The sequence below is a fragment of the Anopheles bellator genome, chromosome 1, assembly GCF_943735745.2.
Source record: "Anopheles bellator chromosome 1, idAnoBellAS_SP24_06.2, whole genome shotgun sequence".
Classification (NCBI taxonomy): domain Eukaryota; kingdom Metazoa; phylum Arthropoda; class Insecta; order Diptera; family Culicidae; genus Anopheles; species Anopheles bellator.
In genome coordinates this window covers 34,058,975-34,081,134 of record NC_071285.1, presented here as the reverse complement: position 1 = coordinate 34,081,134, position 22,160 = coordinate 34,058,975, and the positions used below count along the sequence as shown (strand labels likewise).

At 43.7% G+C, this 22,160-nt stretch overlaps 3 protein-coding genes across 3 annotated transcripts; 1 reads left to right on the top strand and 2 right to left on the bottom strand.

Annotated features, from left to right (window-relative positions):
- Positions 1-761: 761 nt before the first annotated feature.
- On the bottom strand, positions 762-2,968 carry LOC131215473 (uncharacterized). Its single transcript, XM_058209863.1, has 3 exons — positions 2,479-2,968; positions 1,031-1,162; positions 762-931 (listed from the first exon to the last, which is right to left on the bottom strand). The coding sequence occupies exons 1-3, from the start codon at positions 2,966-2,968 to the stop codon at positions 762-764; spliced, it is 792 nt and encodes a 263-aa protein (XP_058065846.1).
- A 2,939-nt stretch (positions 2,969-5,907) lies between these two features.
- Positions 5,908-15,651, bottom strand: LOC131215472 (uncharacterized). The gene is made up of 9 exons (XM_058209862.1): positions 15,447-15,651; positions 12,576-15,324; positions 12,312-12,489; positions 11,907-12,209; positions 11,158-11,814; positions 10,834-11,073; positions 9,097-10,752; positions 8,379-8,739; positions 5,908-8,299 (listed from the first exon to the last, which is right to left on the bottom strand). Exons 1-9 carry the CDS (start codon positions 15,649-15,651, stop codon positions 7,425-7,427), a joined length of 7,224 nt encoding a protein of 2,407 aa, XP_058065845.1. The 3' UTR covers positions 5,908-7,424.
- A 985-nt stretch (positions 15,652-16,636) lies between these two features.
- On the top strand, positions 16,637-17,547 carry LOC131216768 (uncharacterized). Its single transcript, XM_058211344.1, has 2 exons — positions 16,637-16,667; positions 16,731-17,547. The coding sequence occupies exon 2, from the start codon at positions 16,746-16,748 to the stop codon at positions 17,484-17,486; it is 741 nt and encodes a 246-aa protein (XP_058067327.1). The 5' UTR covers positions 16,637-16,667; positions 16,731-16,745; the 3' UTR covers positions 17,487-17,547.
- The last annotated feature ends 4,613 nt before the right edge of the window (positions 17,548-22,160 follow it).

Sequence of the window (22,160 nt, the reverse complement as noted above, 5' to 3'; positions counted from 1 at the left end):
ACCGGTGTTGGTACGTAACCGTATCGGTGGGTTCGAATATGGGCTTCTCAATGGGGTATTTTTTTAGAGAGCGTAGAGACAAACGAGTAAATCAAACGAACGAGATGAAGATCGTATGTCGGTGAAAGACAAAAGCCTAAAACCGAAAGTGACAAACGGTAATTTATTCCATACACCAAAAGCGACCCACGGTTGGAATAGTTTATTGACATGTAATATTCAAACTTTCATTGTTCGGATTGAGTAATGCATTATGCTTTTGCGTACATTGATTTATATGTTGCCTCCATTGTGTGCTGTATGCTCTTAGATGGCGCAAAAGCCGTTGCCTTGTTAACCACCGTTCACCGGTTTCTGTTCCTTTCTCTTCAGCAAACCTGTTTCATTATTCTGAAACAGGGCAGATTCACTTTGCTTAGATTGTGACTCTTGCAGCATTTTATTATCACACACACACACAGCAAAGCCGTTACATGGCCATTCTGGATAATTATTAGATATTGCAGTTTGGAAAGCTAACCACCTGCTGGGCACGTATTTACAATTGGAACGCGAACAGAGAGCGGGACGCAGAATATTCCTCGGGCAAGGTTGAGTTAGTGAACGGAAAACAATCGCTGGCCCTGAACCGGGCAGCACGAGGCAAAAGCAAACCTCTCCCAGAAACGATCGCCTTCTAGTCCTAGCTGGCCGGAAGCTGACCGCTTAGCATGACGCAAGCAGCATTAAGTGCGGCGGCCGCATAATGGTCGGTGGGTAGCTCATTTTCCGAGCCCGGCAAGCATGTAAACGGGATCGTGATAGTTGGTTCCACGGTAGAGCTCCGGCACGGTGGACACCAGCGCCCGGATCCGATGCGACGGTCGGTAGTTCCGGATGGCGTGCAGGAAAGCGGCACTGCCCGCCGGCTTTGGATAGTCCTCGACAAACTCTGGAATAGAAGAAACCTTCAGCCCGCGGTCACTAAGCTTCTAAGCTAACTAAGCACTACTACGCAAGGACGACGACGAAAGGCCTCGGCTGGTCGTACCTTTGCGAAGGTGGCTGATCATGTTCTGTCCCTCCAGGAGCTTCACCTGCTCGTGGTTGAGATTTTTCGATTCCAACGATTCCAGGTTCTGTTTGAGGTTCTGAAAGAAATCTCCCAAGTTCGTCAGCGCTCCTGAAAGTATGTAGTTCGAAACCGTCCACAAAAACGTCAATAACAGCACAGCGGAAGTATCATGGCGTAAATGAATTGATAAGATTTAACCACAACCATACAACGGCCAGCACAAGCAATTTCCTACGCAACCACGCGATCATGTGCCAAGACGTACTGACTGAGGATGAGAAATATAATTCATCACTCGCGAATGACAGTGACATCGGCGCCAGGATTTGTGAGATATCCTTTCGCGCCAGCAAGATGTCACGCCAGGTGTACTGCGGGCGAGGCATGAATTAAATCATCGTTATCGGATGTAAATAAATTAGCCAATGCTGGCAGCTCCAGCAACTCATGATGGGTCGCTCACGGTTCGTCGCGCTGGCAGAAACGTCGCCACCAGAAGGGCCACCTTCGGCCACAAACAGTAGTTTGCGAAAACTACTGCCGCCCACCGTTCGGGGCGATGACAATGATAAATTTTGCAGTGCCTTTACACGGCTTTTAGTGACTAGCTGGGTTCCGGGAAAGGATTGTTGCCGCCGTCGGGGGACTGTGGGCAATTAAAAGTGACTATTTATCGCCGTGTTGCGCACCGACCATCCTGCGACCGCTCGTATTCCTCCCTTTCTACGATATTGCGCACACCGAACGGTGATCAATCAATCCATTTTTGCTGCCCATCAATTGGTGATGTAAATTTCCTAGTTACGACATAATAACATGCACGCGTTGGTTTAGCGTAATTAAAAAGCGACATTCCCGTGAAAATAAACGTTATTCTCTGTCAATTATCACGGCTTTGATGTAGAATATTTTCTTCTGCTACTTGCCTAGTGGCCTAGTGAAGAACGTAACAGAAACACAAATATTTCGCGTAATGCAACGCCAGAGTTTGCTTAAAAATAATTCTACAGCATTTCACAACTATTCCTAGTTGGCACCAAGCCGTTGCTGTAATTAAATATTTTGATGGCTTCATGGAAAACGGAACTGTAATCGCAGAACTGGCACATTTTAACAGCTCGCCCAACAACAGCTAACAGCTTTACTTTATTGGCTATTTGAAAACTTTTGGGAGAATATGGTAATTGTGGCACCGAACAGCAAACAGCAAAACGCATAGGCTCGATAGACTAGTATTACTTAAAGCCATAAAGGAATTTTTTAAAAACTTCAAAAAAACACATCCATAAGGCACAACAAATAACTGCAACATCGAAGAATAGAAGCAACAGTTTAAATCAAAATCAGCAGCAGTAAAGGCTTTGAGGCAGGTGCCGACGAAATTACGAATGTCAATGTAAACCTGACTACTATCTCAATCGTACCGTAAAACTCACCAACACTGATTGACGGCATGAAGCTGGTGTCCTCGTGGCTACCACCGCCGTTTCCGGTCACCGTAGGCAGAATGTGGGAACGACGGGCGACGGTTGAGCGCAGGGCCGCTGCTCGCTTTTGGCCAGCTGGAACTGCGTTGTCCGGTAGCACAGTTTCATGCTCTTTTACTGATCCCTGAAATCCGGGCCCTATCTCGACCAGCTTTCCGTGGAGCAAGAAATTGGCGGTAGTGGGACCGTTGCCTATCAAGGATCCATCCAAAGTGTAAGGGTCTCGCTCCACAGCACCAAAGGGGATCGATGGTTCACCTGCTGGCTTCTGTCGAAGCTCGGAGGGACGAAGAACCTGTAGAACCGTTGCCAGAGATCTTTGTAGCTCCGCTATGTCGAACGCCGATGGCGCGATCGGCGAGCTTGGGTTGTTTCTCCAGTTATGCATCGGCAAATGCTTCAATTTACTGAAAACGTCCGCTTCCATTCCTTCGCTCCTGCCATCATCACGGCTCTGTCCACGGCTGGTGTAAGTGGGGACGACTTTTGTGTCAACGAAGTCGAATGATCTCACACCGGAAACCACACCATCAGCTGTGGCATGTCCTTCGTCTTCTGGACTGCTGTTTATGCTGCCGAAAACTGACGCATCTGCAAGGGTTAAATCTTTTCCCGATTGAAAGAATTTTATAAGAGGTCATAGCCGTTGCACCCTCATACTATCCCGCAATAAACACGGATGAAGTTTCGCGAAAGCTAACGTCGATAGTCAACAACCGAAAGGGAAGAATTCATTCATCGCAAAAAGAAAATCGAAAGAAGAAAACAGAATCGAGCCAGCACCTTTTATTAACCTTTTTAACATATTTTACTGCTATCGGCTGCCGATAAGACTCTAGCGATGATAATGAGACGGAGTTTCGCCAATACAATGTTGCATCTATGTTAAAAGAAAGTGACGAATTGAGTGTTTGGGAGTTTTTTGGGAATTGTTTGGGAAGGTTTACATCAATTGAATGGCGAATAATTTGCAAAACTGTCGCGTTCGTTTATTCTTCAGCACAGCATCAACAGCACCACACAAAGCGAACCATTAATCATGGATAAGCGTTTTCTGACGAAAAGATACTTGGGTTATTCGTGCGCCGTATATAACATAAATTTCCTGACTCATTTCAGCTCGCCATTTACGCCAGTTGAATTCTCAATTATCGTCGTGGGTTAAACTTCGAATATCGACTGTAGGCGAAGGCGGCCTTAAATTATAATGCAGTAAGACTTTCTGCAGTCACCCAAAAGTTACGCATATAACTTCAAAATCAGTGACCAAACAATAAAAAAACAATAAATATAATAAGGATGCCAAATAAACACAGCACCCACCTTTATGCCATTTCGGACCTTCTGGATCGAAAGTAATTTTACGGGAAAAATACTTATGCAAGCTATTTTGTTGAAACGGTCCCTATAAACTGCCGTGGATAATTATCAATTGAGTCATTAAACACACTAACTTCCAACCTAATTCCAACATTTGGAAGATGAATAAAAGATACGTAAAATTTTACGTTTGGAGCTGTACAAACAAAACCGATTGGGCAACATGGTTAAAGGGACGAAGTAATGATCTCCTTAGGCAGTACTGGCAATAATTACCTGTCGTAAATATCAATATCACAATGCAAAGAAACATCCCTTCGGCGGCGAATCGTTTGTCAAGTTTCTGACAACACATTTGGTCTGAGAAACACACTTTGTACACAGTACTTTCATCCAAACTGAAATTCACTTTATCCAGTTTACAAACATGAACATGTTGGATGGTTTTAGATGCTTCACAAGAAACGCCAAAAACACGGATGGAGTGCACTGCGACAGAATACTAGGAACTAAGAGATACTGCTTCACTAAACCAAAGTCCGGACCTTTTGTGGACCAATTCTGCCTCACCGACCTTGTCTGGTAATATCAGCAGAGCTTCCGGAAGGATCCTGTTTGGCGGATAGTTGCAACCTGTTGCTTCCGGTTTAACGCACTGAGCGAACGCCAGACTATTGCGTCTACTTTTATACACATCCTTGTACCACACGATCTCATCTCACTCGCTGCCGCCGCCACCGCCGACATTAGTAAGTGAGCTGTGGTAGTGTGTTGGGACCGTGAATGGAAAGTAGTTTACTGAACATGCGTGTTCCGTCGAATCGTGTCTAGTGAATGAAAAACAGCCAAGGCTCAGGACGCCTCCACCTGTCGGAGTTAATTGAAGGAACTTACTTGCAACGCACAAAATAAAACTTTTCTCGCTCGTTTGTCCGCAAATCTGCCAAATGTGACCGTTACGCGTCACCCACTTAAGAGTGGAGGGTTTGCTCGGATCGTACACAATTTTCTCACACCAATTGTATCGAGTTCGTCCTGTAGAGAGTACCACCAATGTTGCGGAGATGCGCCATGATGTGCGACTTTTAGTTGTGAAAAATTAATGCACTGTGAACGGCTTCTCAGGCCACCACCTTGTTGGGGTTTCTCCCCGGTTTGAAGACTCTAGTCGGCGTCTTCTAAAAGTTGTTGGGCGCACCGCAGCTTTTTGTGTATCATTCAATCTTCATTCATTTCGTTTCTGTGTATCGCGTTGCGACGAGATTATCCCACACGATGTGTTGCTGCGTTTCAGATTCGGTCGGAAACACATTAGGGACCATTAAAACCTTAAGCCCTCCATTCGAGATTTCATACTTTACTAATATTTTACACGATACGCTTTTACAAATCGAGAAAATTCATGCCTCTGCATGAAACTTGTGCATTTCAAAGTTAACAAATCGATAACTACCAATAATTATTACAACCGTTTAACTTTTTGAAAAAACCAAACAATGTAAACATAATAAGAGTTCTAAGCCTTGCTTGCTTGTTAGACTTATTGCCAGTTGTAGTACATTTCATTGCACTTATGAATGTACCTTTCGACTTAATCTTGTTTGCAGATTTCAGCGAAAGGTAAATCGAACGCCGGTGTATTTTACTCACAATTTGTGCGAGCTGTTACTGTTTGCTCGAGATGTTTGTTAGTTTTCCTAAGTGATACCAAAGCTGGCAGAAGACCAAAATTAACGTAAAAATCTCCCAACAAAACCAACAAATTATCCAAACAAGTGTTGTCGTTTGTCGTAAGTCAACAATGTAAAATAGAGTTTGGTGGAAAGAGCGCCTGGAATTTGACAACAAATTTTATTGAAACCAACACTATTTTGTTTCTTTCAATGGACGGGTACGCCTTATGCTGTTCTCACAACAGACAAGTTGTTTTTGGGCGATTTATTACTATCTGAATCAGCGATACATTTTTTTGTTGATCTTATTAAATTATCACTGTTTTAGGTTCAATGCATGTGCAGTGCAACACACATTTAATGGTTTTTGATCGAGTATCGTGCGCCTTTAGCTAAATTTACATTTCATTGTATTTTATTTGCATAACTATAAATGCGTGCTTATATTAATGCATCACATTTTCAAACATCTTATTGTATACTGTGTTTTGTGAATCATCAACTTACAGTGAGGCAATATTCCTCATCTACACATACTATTATATATACAATGATCTACGTTATCGTTAAGATAGAGTTTCATGTAAGTTCAATGGTCACATCATTTGCTACAAAGGAGTACAAGAACTTGGATTGGGAAACTACTTAACTGCACTAAAAATCTTTTCTAGTGCTTTGCCAATAAGACTGCTTACAAAAGATTTATCGACTTCTCGCTATCGATTTTATAATATCATTGGCAAAAAATCTCGACATAGTTCGAATGCATGTTAGAGGTTATATTAAGTAGCCGCTTGCAGCATGATACATACACTCTGTTTACATTAATTTTCGTGCATGCTGAGCTATGTGGGAGAGTGTTCAATTTGTTTGTTTAATATTGTTTAGTAAAAGTTTATACCACATTGAAACCAGCTAAATCAAATTAAGCAATTACATAAAAGTTATCGGTTTTTATTGATACTAAGAATTGTGTCTATGTCTATGTGTTTTACGTGAAGCATATTGGCCTCGGCGTCTTTCACTATGCTTCCAATCCCTTTGCCACTATAGTCCATATTGCATTTACTGCATCCAACGAAAGGTTCCTGCCTGTGCATTGGAAAAATATGTGACTGGATATGAAATGTGTATTTTTAATCTTATTTGTATTGCGCAATATACTAAGGAATTGAATGCTAGCCTTACATAATTAAAATATTATAATTCTCTCAAAATATGTGTTACTACAAATGAGGCGCTATTTTCATTAATCGATCCGTTTCTTTAACAAACTTTTGGACCAAGGGTTTTTACGGGTTGGCGGTAATAGCATAAACGCAACGAATTGCACGACACTTAAAAATAATCCATATCGTTCTTTCATAGTGGAATTTTCACATTTATGTACACCATACAAACGCGCCGAATACGTAGAGCATTGCCATTTGTTCGACCGTTTCTCGTTACAGCGTGTAAAATCTTTGATATAAAATGAAAATATGCATGGTGGCGTGATAAGAATTGGGTGTAATAATCGGAATCTTATAGGGCTCGCCGACAGTCAATCATCAGGAATGAAGTTTATCAGCTTAATATCCATCTGGGTTCATCCGGCATAAAGTCGAACTTTGATTGCTCATCTTGGTCATTCTATTCAAACGTCTAATTGATAAATCATTACAAAAAATGAAGCTATATCAAACCTAACCGTTTAGGAAGATGCTCAATAAATTAGGTTATTGCCAATTCGATCGTCGCGAGGCGTACATAGGGCACGAGCCTTCAACCACCAACGTTGAGTGATTTATGATAGGGATAAAAAAGAAAAACTGTTTATCTTACAAAATAGTTACACACTGTAAAGCGGTTTAGTTGATGACTTTACATTCACGTACGTTTAGAGGTTTACTACTCTTTCAATGACGAATCGGGCATCATTGCGTCATCAGGCACCAAGCTGAGTAATTCTTCGTCAGATAGTTTTGCTAAACGGCTTTCGTTCATATCACTTGCAACAACCAACGGAACGGTTCCCGTACTCTCCCGTACCATCGTCACATTAGACGGAACTGTATCACCTAGTTCTGTAGCACATTGTGTGGGGTTTTGAGTTGTTGCTGCAGCCATCATATCGAAAACTGTTACACTCGCCGCAGTCGGAGCCACAATTGTAGGCACTAACGATGCCGGTATGATACGCTCATCGATATCGCCCAGACTGTTCACGGAGGTGTAGGCCGATTTGTAGTTCGAGTAGAGGGACGGTGCGCTAGGGTTGTACTCTTCATCATCGTTCGCAAGACAAGACAAATTTACCCTTTCTGATGTTGCATGCGGTTCTTTCATCGTCAACCCACCGCTAGAAGATGCAATTTCTTCATCCACAGCTCCTCCGCTACTGCCGACTTTGATGCTGGCAAGGATCTGCGAAAGGTTCGCCGGTATCGGGAGACCGTTGATAAGGGACGGTGGAAGCGTTTCCTTCTCTTGTAGTTCTGTCATAGTCATCAGCCCTTCAATTTCATTTTGCTCCATGGCAATCTTCCGATCTAGTTCATACACTTCGCGCTGTATTAGCTCCATGGTGCTGGTTTTACTCTGTTTCGAGTTGTCTACGATGGCAGTGACATCGGCAAAGTTACTGTCATCACTTGCCCCGCCAGGCGAGTACGGTTCGTCACCGTCCTCATCGATCAGCATCGGCTCTGCTGAAGTCACACGACTCGCAGCACTCCCTAAGCTACTGTTACTATTGCCTTCCGACAAATGTGATGATACAGAAACTGTGAAAATGTAAAATATACATCGGTTACAAACACATGACGATTACGGCCAAAGTAATTTCAACGATCGGGAAACTACCTTTTCCTGCAATTGGCGCTTTAATAATTTCCATGTCGACGTCCATACCACATTGCTTTTCAGCTGCTATCGTCGTTGGGAATGTTGTTTTCTTGACATCACAAACAACGTGCGTAGCAAAGCTTGATCCTCGTCCAGAAGAACTCGAAGCATCCATCTCTGGCACTTCATCTGAAGTGTCGCTGCGCTTACTCTCCTTGCTAGTTGAAGCACTGGCTACCATCGCAGGGTTTGGTTTGGTTGCGTATTTCGTAATGACTTGCTGCATTAGCGATACTGTATCAGAGGCTGATGGCTCGCCAGATGAGGACTTGCCAGCTGCGCTATTTCCGATAGAGTGTTTCGACTGACGACGAGCCATCTATCAAAATAAATAATTTAACATTAATATCGCAATGATGGTTGCGCAGGAAAAGGATCGAACAGAATAGCGTATTTTTAGAGGCCAACGAAAAATCGCCACCCATTGGTCTTGGCGTGCAGCAGAGACAATGGTGTGGCTTCCTGTAAAAATGTGATTTATACGGGCAAGGTTTTTGGTCTCGTGCCAATTGCCCAGCCAAATGGAACTGGTTGTTGAGGGCCTCTCGGGGATCGATTCCAGCCAGCTGCGTGACAACAACGAGCGTTACCGACTACTCTATTTACGGGAAAGAGTCGATCCATCTAACCGTTCTAACCATCACTTGCTCGAAAACATTTAAAACCGTACACTTACCTTCACTTGTTGTGTTGCTGGAACCGAACCTACGGCAGACCGTTTTCCACCTTTAATCTTTACCAAAACCCCCAACAACAGATTTGGTTTTCGATCACCTTCGACGATGCCAACACCTCGCAACGGTTTCAAGATCAAGGGAATCGTTTGTTCAGCGGGCAGTGGAAAGATGTAAAAATCTTTTATCAAAGTGGAGGGTGCTTTCACCACACTGTAACGTTTGCGCGTGTGTAGGTGGTTGTACAGTGTGTAGTACGCTGTGGTTTCCAGTGAGTGGAACCTCACCAAGCACACTTCCTTGTTCGGGCTCTTTCGGATCTGTGCGATGTAATCCCACACGATTTCCGGTTTAATTGTACCACATATGTCGAGATCGCCGCTGAAGTCCTTCGCTATATCGTGAATATCACCACTGACTGGGCGAATCGACATTTCCACACTTGCCACATCGACCATATGCACACTTCCGGTCCAGAATGACCGCTCGGCTTCGCGCAACTTTTCATTCGCCACCGCAGCGGCCTTTGTTGGTAGCGTTCCTTCATCCGGTGATTCGCCTTCATATGGATGGTGGTGTGGTGGGGTCGGGATAGTGACCGTGCTCGTCGGTTCTTGATCCTGTTCCATTTTTGTTGACTTTGCCGCTCCACCAACTGACACAGGTAATTGGTCTGAGTTTTCTGATGGTGGCATTTTATTTTCTGTCAATATTTCATTGTCGGTGATCGATGGTTTCACGTTTTCTGCCATTTTGTTTTCTGGATTCGAATTCGATGGCTCATCCTTCGGTTTTTTAACGTTGCTTAAAGCTTTGCTATGTGTTTCAACCTTCCCATCTTTTCGTTCAGCATCTAGTGCTATTTTCGATGATGAATCAAAAGTTTCAGCGTCACGCCCAGGCACTGTCACTGCAGTTGATGCGCGACGCTTCTCCGAAGAGCCCCCCTTTGATTGATCTTTTTCTCGTGAGGTCTTCTCATGCTTCGACCGTTCGCGGCTACGTTCACGTCCACGATGATGACGATCACGATCTCGATCACGACTTGTGTGACGATCGCTACTACGATCGTGGCTTCGTTTTCGTTTGTGTTTCGAACGGTTCCGATCTCGCGAACGATCACGATGCTCTCGCTTGTGCTCTCTACTCCGACTGCGACTCCCGTGACTACTACGGCGTGAATCTTTTTTGCGCGAAACGCTCGAAGAAGAAGATGACGCCACCGCACTGGTGCCGCCACTGTCCGACTTACCGCCACCGGCACTGGACACGTTACTGCTGCTGATCAGTGGCGTCGTTGCTACTCCATAAAGCCCTGTGTAGTGTTTACCGTAGGTTCCATAATCGTACTCCTTCGTGCGATATGTGCCGGTGTCATTTGCACTTAAAGATTCTTCCAGCTCGCTAGTGCTGCTCACAGTGGAATTGTTCAGCAATGAAACCACATCATCAACGGGAACTGAAGGATCGATTTGTACGCGGCTTTCACTTTTATCCTCGATCATCTCCTCTCCCTTGTGAGTTTTCAAAACATAATTTTTGGCACACGCCAGCGACTCTAGTTCCGTTTTTTTTATCATTTCCAGCTGGTGTTTAGTTTCATTCTCGCGCCACTGAGCCAACTCTTGACTAGCCAGTTCATCGGCTGTCATCCGAACCTACGAGTCAATGAAAGTTCGAGGATTAGTATTCAATACATTCAATACAATACAAGTTGACCGTCCAGCAATATAACCTACCAATTGTTTAGGTTCAATGGATTTTTCGGAAATCTTCTGAAAAAGTGACAAATTCTTCCGATCTTTTATATTGAACACCAACGACCGGTACTTGGCTCGATATTTCATGCCAGTATCTTTTTTAAAAAGGATGAATAATTCCTTCTCCGTTTCGTTCACAAATTGATCAATTTCTTGCTCCTGCAACCGAGGGATCGGGCTGTCCTCGGCCAACTCTGCCGTGCGTTGCATTAGATGCTCCTGTGGAAAAAGAATTCGTTTTAATTTTGGAATGTCTTATTAATTCGGTTTGCGTGGCCTTGTCAATTCGTAAAGATCACGCACCTTTAGCGTCTTTTTAACGGTTACACGAATATTTTCGCCGCCGGAGTTGGCAGTAGCGGGTTTCCCACTCGAAATCTGATGCTTCGTTCCATGCTCTCCAGAAGACGGTAGAGATGCAAGAATTTTCTTTTGCTTATTGGAGCCTACGGAAGAGCCTACCGGAGTCGCTGTTGATAAATTTGCCCCAGTTGCAGTTGTTGCACCGATACCCGTTCGTTGTACGGAACCAGGAGTGGTCATCACATTGCTAAGTTTCGGGCCACTGTTTGTGGAAACTGATTTTGGAGGCAATGGCAGTTTGGTGGCTTGAGTGCTAGGCGTTTGGCGTGATCCACTCGGACTGGAAACTTTAGATGAGGGCATCGCTGAAGATACGAGAATCATCTTTTTTTGGTCGTTCATCTTCATTTGAGTTTGCACTTTTGACATGTTGCTGCCTACAGTGGCGACCGGCGAACTAGTTTTATTTGCCGACGCTTCCTTGGCAAGCGCCAAGCGACGAGACTCGGCCTTTGCTAGGATAATATTTGCTTGAGCCGAACCAGGTGGGACAACCTCGAAGGTTGGGTGGTCCTGTAGCCATTTCTTGATATTTTCCTCAGTAGGAGCATTCTTCCCCGTCATGCAGCGACCAGTCTTTCGTTCCATGACGATAATCTAAGGAACAAAGGTTAAATAGCATAAGATATCGAAGTTTTACGAAGTCGCGAGGGTTACGAAAAGATTATATATATATAATAATTTCTTACCGTATCATTCGCACTGCTTGGAGATGACTCATTGAGCGAAGTTGATAGAACAGTGGAAGGGTTAGAGGTGGTTCGTTCCTTTGCTTTGTTGTCACTTTTTACTGTCGGGATGGAACCCGCATGCTTTCGAATGCAATCATCACTGCAGTATATCGAGCTTGGTTTTGCTGGGTTGCCGCAAACGATACAGCCGTTTGCTGCTGCTTCCTCGTTTGGGTTTGCTGTTTCCTGTTTACTAGAAATAGGCGCAACTTCCAACGTGCCTCCAGCACGCGAGACTAAAAATTCTGTCATTTTTGGTTGCTAAAAACAGATAACATTGAGCCAACAAAAGGAAAATATTGACTATTTTGTACATTGACATTGACCCCCCAAACAACATTGACCCCACAGTTGCATGCATACCTGACGATCTTGTTTTTTCTTGATGCAATTCGGACAGGTCCACTCGATACCGTCGTGCTCCATCTGTTGGCCCATCGCTTTCGTTATGTTCACGCATTTTCCATGGAACCAATCCTCACACGAGTCGCAGCATATCATGAAGCGATTATTGTGTGGCTGGCGGCATATACACCAAAGACTGGCCAGCGCAAGCGATTACAACGATTAACGAACAAGAAAAAACATGTTTAAACGTAATTGCGATAAAAGCAAGTTTCGACTTACCGATCAGGATCATCTTCCGAGTTCCAGCTTTCATCAGAATCAAGATCATCGTCCTGGGAAGCATCTGCCGCAGATGCTGCCGCATTCGATGGCGTCGTGGTACGTTTCGTTCGCACTCGGCTTTCACCTTCCGACTTGCTGCTACGCTTTATTTTCGGCGTTTCGTCCGTTACCAATTCTCCGATAGTACTTTCATCACGTAGTTCAGCACCGGAAGTTGCGGGAGTGCTTGGACGTGAAGAAAGTGGAGTTGCTACTCCGAATGATTTCAGTGCTCGAGAACTCTTTATAACTTGTGGCGATGGTAACGCATCGGAAGAATTTATGCACGACTCCTGGTTGTCTGGAGTAGTCGTTAACGATTGCAGTTTTGTTCCAAAACTGCCTTGGGCTCTTCGCTTTGAAGAACGAGTTGCAGGTGCCTCGATCGGTGGTAGAGTGATCACACGACCATCACTACGCCGAATTTGAATTGCCTCCTTACGTGGGACCAGCTGTTCCTTGACCGTGAGCGTCGGGAGAGCCTCCATCGAGTGGCTTACCGTCGGTTCAACAGAAACATTCAATTGCAGTGATTGTGGCACACTGAGCTCCATCGTATTAAAATTCGAAGTCGGCGCAAGAGTTTGGTCAGGAACGAGATTCGACAGAGCTGCGGTGTCTACTAAGGGCAGTGTCCCGTGAAGCAATGCATCGTTGCCCATCACGCCAAGTACTTGTTTATCGAGAATTTCCTGCAATTCTTTGTTCTTTGCCAATTCGGCCACGTGTTCCATCAGATCTTCCGGTAACGCATCTACACCACTATTGAGAGCTTCCAAAATGCTTGTGTCGGTAGCCAAAAGACTAACCACCGGCTCGACTAACGCTTTCATTTCAATCGGTGGTGGTGGTGGTGGTGCTAACAGCTGGGGGCTGATAAGAACATTGCTATCCGCAGCCACTGCACTAGCGGCACTAGTTTCCAACATTTTTACTATGTTCGGTATCTCGATAGGCTGTGTCGTTGAACAACCAGAAACTGTTGCCACCTCGATCGGTTGACGTAGATCTTCTTGCACGATCGTATTGATAAGATCTAATCCTTGCTCCGTCACTCCCGAAGAATTGGCGTGTGAAATCGTTTTACACGTGTTAGAATGCAGTGGAGCGGTCTTGTGTTGCTCGGTATTGAATAGCTTCGGGCTCACAGACATTACCATAGGTTCGATGGATGTTTTGAAGGGCGGAGAAGCTATCAAGCTGTTGTTACTTGTTGTCGCGCCTGGCGTTAATGTAGGCCCTTTGCTTATGTTGACTTTTTTGATAATATCCGGAGTAGAGAAGAGTGCCGATATGTCACTAAACATGGCCGCATCGAAGGCATTCGATTTCGGTTTCTTTTCTTTCTTGTGTGTAGCAACCACCGGGGGAACTACGGTGGTAGCTGCTGCTTGTTTCGCTTGACTGGTTGAAACGATTTCCGGTTTGGTCGGCGTTTTCGCCGTACACGTTGCCGAAGCGGACGAGGGTGACTTGCTGTTCAGTACCGTTGCAGTGGCCACTGATCCTGTCGCGGATGTCATGGTGTGCGTCTTTTGAGATGGTTTCTTGACCGGGAAAGATTTCAGCACTTGTTGACTTCCGGGTCTGTTAACAATCTGTTGATGTTGTGTGGAAAGTTTGACTGTTCCCATTTGATTACGCACAACTTTGATTGTGTTGCTTTTCGCTGCTTCTTTCAATCTATCCCCTGCTATGTCTTTGGATTCAACCTTCTTAGGAGTTGTCGTTGAGCTACGCAGCGATGTCTTCGGCAGAACTTTGCTTTTCCGCAACGGCTTTCGTTTTTTGATAGGTGACCTTCTACCGACACTAAAATCTAAGTCCATTTCATCATCGTCCTCTTCGGAAAACGACGATTCTTCCTCCTCGTAGTCCGAATAAGGATCGTCATCCTCGTCCTCATCTGCATCTTCGTCGTCGACGTTGTCGTCTTCGTTGACCCCCTGCTGGCTGGCTTTTGTAACTTTGTAAGATTTCTTCTGATCCTGACCAATGCTGGGAACTGCAACCGCAGTAGATTTGCGACGATTCAATGGCGGGCCTTTAGTAGCCGGTGGTGTTGTATTCTTGGTTGCACTTCTTACACCGACCGATTTACGACGATCAATTATTTTTGCTGCAAGGGAAGTTCTACTAGTACTGCCGGTTAAAGCAGTCCCTCCCGTAGTGGAGGCAGAAGGTTCTTCGGAGGAATCGACATCAATAGGTGCTTTCGACGGTATCTTTTGTGTTGGGGAAGTCAGAGGAGTGTAGCAGTGATCATTGGAAACTGTATGCCGAATATACTCGATATCAATCGCTTCCTTTCGTAACGGGTGCTGATATCCAGCCAAGCTGAGCACCTGAGCGGCAAAGTTCTGAGCTTCTGCTGGCGGATAGAAACCCTCCACCATGAGGCTTACGTGCCGTGGCTCATCGTCATCTTCCATCACCACCGCCGTAGACCCTCTCTTGGATACCGTCCGAGTTCGTCGCGTAGAAACAAAACTGCCGACTATACTCGACGTTCCGGAGCTTGCGCCAGCCATCGAGTTGCTGTCTTCATTGGAGTCCTCATTCGCACTACTGCCACTTGCCGCATCTGCATCAAGCTGTGATTTTTCGTCCTTAAGCCGTCTCTGTTCTTCCTCGATTTCTTCTTCGATGCTCGGCGTGGGAGACGATATACGCACCAAACTGACCGACGTGCTAGTGGTTTCATTGGCTAAAATGAAGGAAAATTTATAAACCTGAAAACTATTAAGCATCAGTGCACTTCGAATCGTCCGAGATGGATCGTGGATGTTGGACACGAAACCAAACAAACGGCCAATCCTTACCACCTACCGAGTAGACTTTGTAACGTGTTCTGATCAACAGAGACCGTACCATTCTTGTTGAGCAGAATGACCAAGTTGGAGTCGATTTTTAGATCCTCGTGAACCGCTTCTTTGAAATCCGTCGTTCCGCTTGTGTCCCCCGACACAGTGGCACTATCTTCAAACCCATCCCGGCTGGAGGATGAATACACTTTAAACACTGAACTTGACATTGTGCCTGATTTTTGTGCCGAGAGAGAGTACTTTTTATTTCAGCCGACGCTTGTGAATTTGCATGATTGTTTGACGTTTATTTTCATTCAGTAAGTGCCCGTTGCCAAGCTTCATATGGCATCAATAAGAGAAATAGACACAAAAGTTTGCTTTTCCGTAGCACGCGAGCACACACCGGGTTATCGGATTGGCACGCACTGGTTTGAGGGTGTTTTAACGGCACAAACCTGGAGGAAAATTGGAGTTAAATATTCATTATTATTACAAGCTTAAACACTCTGTTCTTCACCAAACCCAAGCCGAGCACAACACAACACAATCAAAATGCACCGCTCGAAGGCTATATTCTTCTCGCTCGCACATTGCCGCACAGAAAGGGTAAGCCACCAGGAACGAGAAAAAAGAATTGCGCCCATCAATTCTGCTATAACTCCAAAGAAGCACACGGAGTGAATCGAACAACGCCTGTTTCAACTACCGATGATAAAATAAAATACAGTACCCGCAAGACCGTTATGCCGTCAATTGGACAGGACTGGAAGTGATTCGACGCGAAAAATCATTTCCATTCAGCCCAACCAGGAAACTAAAACACAACACTGTTTGTGCCTTCTCAGAGAATAGGAATGAAAATTCCACTTTCCGGGTGGGAACGCGGCTTCGTTTGTTCCACTTTTCGCGTTCCTACAGTATGAACTCCGTTTAGAAATCACTTGCTTAAAACAGATGCAAAATAAGCATCATGATTGAGCCCTGGAAACTTTATTGAAACATTTCGAATGTTTTCTTCTACTTTAGAAAACCTGAACCAATGATACCAAGTTAAAAATTGTCTGAATTCTAAAGATATTGCAATGAGAACAATTATAGAATCCCATATGCCGTTTTGAAACACGTAAATTTTCTCCGTATATCTTATGTTTACGGTCTGCTGTTTGACACTGTTTTGACAGTACTTGTGCCGTCGAGAAATCTTTCTGCAAAGTTTAGAAACACACGTTCTGAGCCAGCCGAAGTGAGTACATTTTTGCGAACAATACCAATGGTAGATTTCGGTTTCACTTTCGCCTTTTTGTAGGTTTGACGCTGCAAGATGGATACGCACATACAAAACAGAACGGCGTCGAAGATGTTGCTCAACATAAGCATTCTATCAATTGCGCTCAACGTTTCCTACTTTGCGTTTCTTCTGTACAGCAACAAACTGTACGATGTCGGAAAGTGTTGCTCTTCGATGGTATTGTTGGTGCTTCCGGTTTCGGAAATGCTCAAGCATTTCTACATCAAACATGCCTTCCGATTGGACGGTACTGCGAAAAATGGTCACAACAGCGGCACCATGCCTTCCGGGAGGGTGTTTTCGAACAAGGGCAAAACCGTCCGCATTCAATGGAAACAATTGTTTCACTCAACACTGCTTCTTGCCTTGACAGTGTTGTTCTTCGGATTCGTTTGTCTGGTTCTAGGAGCACCGCTTCCGCAATACGAAGAAACAGTTTCCCTGTCCTTTACATTGACTACAGTGACGATCTTCCCAATTATGCTGCTAATTGGACATTCGTTAACATATAAACTGCTGCTGTCGGAATCTCTCGAGCTGAAGTGTGTCCTTGCGAATAGCTACCTGAACATGCTAAAAAATAACTGCATTGGAGTGATCCTGGGGGCATGGGGGGCGTCCGTAGCTGCTCCACTGGATTGGGATCGACCGTGGCAAGTCTATCCGATACCGAACATTGTTGGCGTTTTTTTTGGATTGTTCGGTATGAATCTACTCAGTCTGCTCAGAATTGTATATTTTAGTTTCACGCAGCGGCGGATCAAAAAGATGTAAGAACGTCTGCCTGCGACTCATATCTAGTCTGACGCCAAAATACAGTATTGTGTAATATTTCTATGATTGTTTATATTCATTTCAGTAGTTCATACCAATAATTTCAATACTAATTGTTAATACCACAAATGGCTTTTATGACAAAAATCTGATGGAGATGAGTCGCTATATTAGCGAAGGCCATTACGACTCAATCTTTTGAATCTTTCACGGCTTTAGCGATATGCGTCTGTTAGTTTTCATGTTGAATTATGTCTTAGCCGTGCATTCGGACCCATTCCGATCCGTCCTACGGCTTTTAAACCATGTAAAATGGCTGTTTCAGTGTTTCTGTGGAATTTTGTTCTGTTTGGTTTGGGTCTGCATCCAACAACTGCTGCAATTCCTCGTCTTCACCAGATGATAGTTCGGCCCTATGTTCCGCAGACGGAACAGAGGCCACTTAAGTAAGTAACCAGATGGTAGTTGTCCTTTAACCAGTACCAGCAGTGCTTGATACAGAAAAGACGGACTCTTTTCATTCAATATATTTTCTCTTTCTCTCTTTTTCTCTCTATCCCTTAGACACATGTTTTCTTGCTCTCTCTCTCTTATCTAAATGGTTATCTTTATCTTTATTTGCTTTTTTCCCCGCAATGTTTCGAGCCACTTACATAATATTGCAGACCGCCCGTAAAAGGTAGGGCTTCACAACGCAAAGGAAATCATGGGGGGTAGAGTACTAATCAACATTGTTCACGCAAAACACGATGAAACTTGAGGAACTGCACCATAGTAAACGAACCCGAACACGCTTTGCTTCCCCTTTATTCGGAATAACTATCGCAATTGTAAAGTGTTTCAAAGCGTAATTTTGTTTAATTGTTCAATTGCAAACCATAGTCAAAAAAAGAGACGATTAAGTCGCACCAAATAAAATCGATTCTTAATTTTGTTAGTTTTCACAGATTGTTCATGTGATTAACAAATTCCACGGATATCATACGGATTTAGATCACTTAGATCACTTTGTCAGTAACTATCAGCCATTGCTTGCTGACAACAACTATGGAACACTTGAAAGCAAATATTCCACTTATTTTAACATAATCGTAAAAACGATCTCGGAAAGGACATTTGATAAAAGTTAGAACTAAAAGTTAGAACGGCGCGAAAAGTTTTTCAGAATAAGCAATAACAATAAAAAAAGATACCAAAATACATATTTGAATAAATTGATACTTGCGATTAGTAAATTATTAAGAAATTAATTAATTAATTATCATTTTATAATTATATTTTCTGGAACTTGCAACAAAATATGCTCCTGCTCCTCTCTCAAATAAAATTGTGTTGAATGATTTTACGGATACATAAATTTGACGTACAGAAACAGCTTTGTTACAAAAGCTGATTTTTTTTGGTGTTCGTGACTTGAATATTATTTTAATTATCCGTATTGCTATCAAATGTTTTTGTGTTGTAGGTGAGCTACCGTTATCGCAAGGGAGCATTAGAAGCGTTGCAGCATAATGATCGCCAACCCACTGTCCGAGACTCTGCCCTTAACGGGAACATCGTTTCAAACACAGATTCCATTATGGAACGCTGGAGACGAAGCAACCGATGATGGCAATCCTTGTGGCGTTGGTAGGTGGGCTACGGTTTTGGTCTACTGCTCCTGCAGACGTGCGAGGCCGCCGCATCGCGTTACAATGATCTTGTCTTAGATGTGGCGATGGGGTGCCGGTACAACGTGACCGGTTTACCATCTCCCTTTCCTCCCTTTGACGCACTTGCACTTTCATTCTCGAACTCCTTACCTTGAGTCTGGTCACCTGATTCGCACCGGTATGACATCATTGGGCATGCGGGGCCAATGCGTTAATTTCATGTGTCCCCGTAGCCCTGCCATGTTTGCAGAGAAATGTGTCAACACAGGCGTAGGGACGGATTATGCTACCGTGATTGCGGGTTGTTACGCACTTTTCTTCAAAGGGACCTCCACGCCTTCTCTTGTTGGACATGTGACGGACTACAACACCCAATTTGGTGTTGTCCCATATGCGTCCCATAGCGAGAAGTTTTAGAGACCGTTGTGGAACTTTTGATGGACTTTTAATTAAACCTACTACCCAAGTATGTGTACTATGAAAACACCGTTAAACACACAGAATTAGCTGTTACTACGAAAAAACATTCTAAACAAGATGAGAACTTTCGAAACGGTAACTACTGAGTAGTGCCAATCCCGTGCCGCTAGTCAATTTTGCGGCTTTGCGCGAAAATCGAGATTCGTGATATCTGATTAACACGGAAACCGTCTTCGGTGGGACACGTTTAGCTTAAGCGGGATACGGGATTGCTTCATTTTAAACCGATGTTGGTGCGAATAGGTTTATGTAATAATTAGTATCGTTCTATTCAATAAACCGGTCTTTTAAGACTTCGAAGCACAATTTGCATTAATGTAAGCTTTGCAATACTAATTACCCTGATGGGATGTTACATCAATCGTTTTACAATTGTGGTTACATCAAACAAACTGAGTTCTTTTGCTCTTCGTTTTGTTCCAATTTCAACTCACGCACCATTTTGGGCGATTATGCATGAGGGGCACGTCCTATTCGCACCTTCCTTCCAAGGCGGGGACAAATCAAATTTCGCCACAAGTGTGGGTAGCGTCAGGCTGAGCCATGATCACGCCGGTTTCCCCCGATGGCGCGAAACGAAAGATAAACGAATGTCGGTGATGCTCAGTGCTGATGAAGTCCCCTCCCTTAAGGCATTTTACAGGAGAAGTACAAATAATCCTTAGCAGACACCGAAGGTATTAGTGGTCAGTCCCTACCATCGCCTAAGATCGCATATCATGGCTGCACACTGCCAGTCTGGGTTTCTCCCTTCTACCTTCTCAGTTTCATTTCTTTCTACGTGGTATATGCGGGACATTTCCCGGTCAACGTATAAAAAGTACCAGGATGCGTGCAGTTGGTATCAGTAGTGTACTGCTTGGGGTCAAGAGAGCAGAAAGTGTCACCAGTCACCTTTAGTGAGTTAAATATACAACTGGGAAAACTCTCAGTGCTGTCTCACGATGAATACACGATCGATGGTAGGTTACGGCGTGAGCCCCATTACTACATGGCACGCATTTCATCGAACTGGCAATATGCGTACGTTGCAGATGATTCTCTGTGTCGTGTTGCTGGCTGTCGTCGTCGGCGTGTTTGGCCTGCCTGCGAAGCAAGACGAATCGGTGTTCGGGCCGGTTGGTGAGGCGCAAGAATTCGACACATTCAACCCGCAGGATCCGCAAGGCTTCATCAAGTGGCGGCAGTTGAAGAAATTGCTGCTGCTCGGCTAGAGGCGATGGTGTGGACAGCTGATGCGTCCGGCAGGAAATTCATCATGCTCTCAGTGGAAGCTGTATTCCAAATATTCATCAGGTCAGCTACCGATTGTCGGTTGAGCGTTCGAGAGGTCGACGGTGCAAGTAACGTTTCATCTGACATCATCGGATTGACTGCCAAGCTTTTGTAAAAGTCTAACACAACACTTACTTCTAAAACTTCTAATGGCTAATGTTAAAATATTTTGTATTGAAATACAACTATGACAAATAAACATTATTCTAGTATGAATTAAAATCGCGTACCAATCGAAATATTTGTTCGCTGCTCTTAATCGGTTGTATTGAACTCACAAAAGAAACAAAATAGGTGTTACTTAATACTTTCAAAAATTTCTTGCGATTACAGATACGAAAAATTACAAGTCCATGAATTCTCACTTCCAATGATTACTTTCCATTTACAGAATCAGACTCCTCAAGGTAGGCTGCTGATCGAATAGTTTCAGTTTTCTTTTGTGGATGGTGCCACATCTAAACGAAAAAGAACGGTAAATACCGGATGTTTCTAATAACATATTTTTTATTCCTGTTTTTCGTCGTTCTTATGCGGTGTACGATTCACGAGAATCATCTATGTTGAGAGTTTTGTTTAGATTGAGAGTCTTCCTTATTGATTAAGAGAGAGATGAGCTAGGAACCCTTACGCAGTTAGGCCTATGTTGTCCTACTTGTTCGTTTTTTGAGCTTCGGGTTCACATTCCATTGGGCAAATTTTTATCCTGAAATTAAATCTCAGTAAGATGTTTTCGTTTCTACTACTACTGCTAAGAGCTCCGCTATATTAATAATGAAGATATAATTACTAAATAAAAAAAATGCTGGCTGGATGAAATGCACAATAATGATCAAAGTTACATATAATTAAAATTAAATTTTTTCGTTCATTCAGCAACACTATTATTAAGATTTAATATATGTAGCAGCATTCGTTTATTGTAGATAAAGCAAACTAAATGCAGTTATGCTTTAATAAACGTATTTTGTATGTTTCTCACGATTCGCGGTTTCGTTGCTTCCAATTCCGGCATCGGTATTATAGTTAGATCATAGATGACTAATGATCGTTTTGTAACCAACTTGTAAAATAAGATAATCTCACAATAGGTAGTAAACATTTTATCATTGTTTCACATGTTGTCGCAGCGGGTTACATAATTTCGCCGAGTGTAGTACAATTGCATAACACAACAGCTGCACGTTCTTTTCGCGTTTTGCTTATTCATCAGTCAAAACAAAACATTTTATAGTGTATTGTTTTATTAAATGTGGTCCAGTTCTCT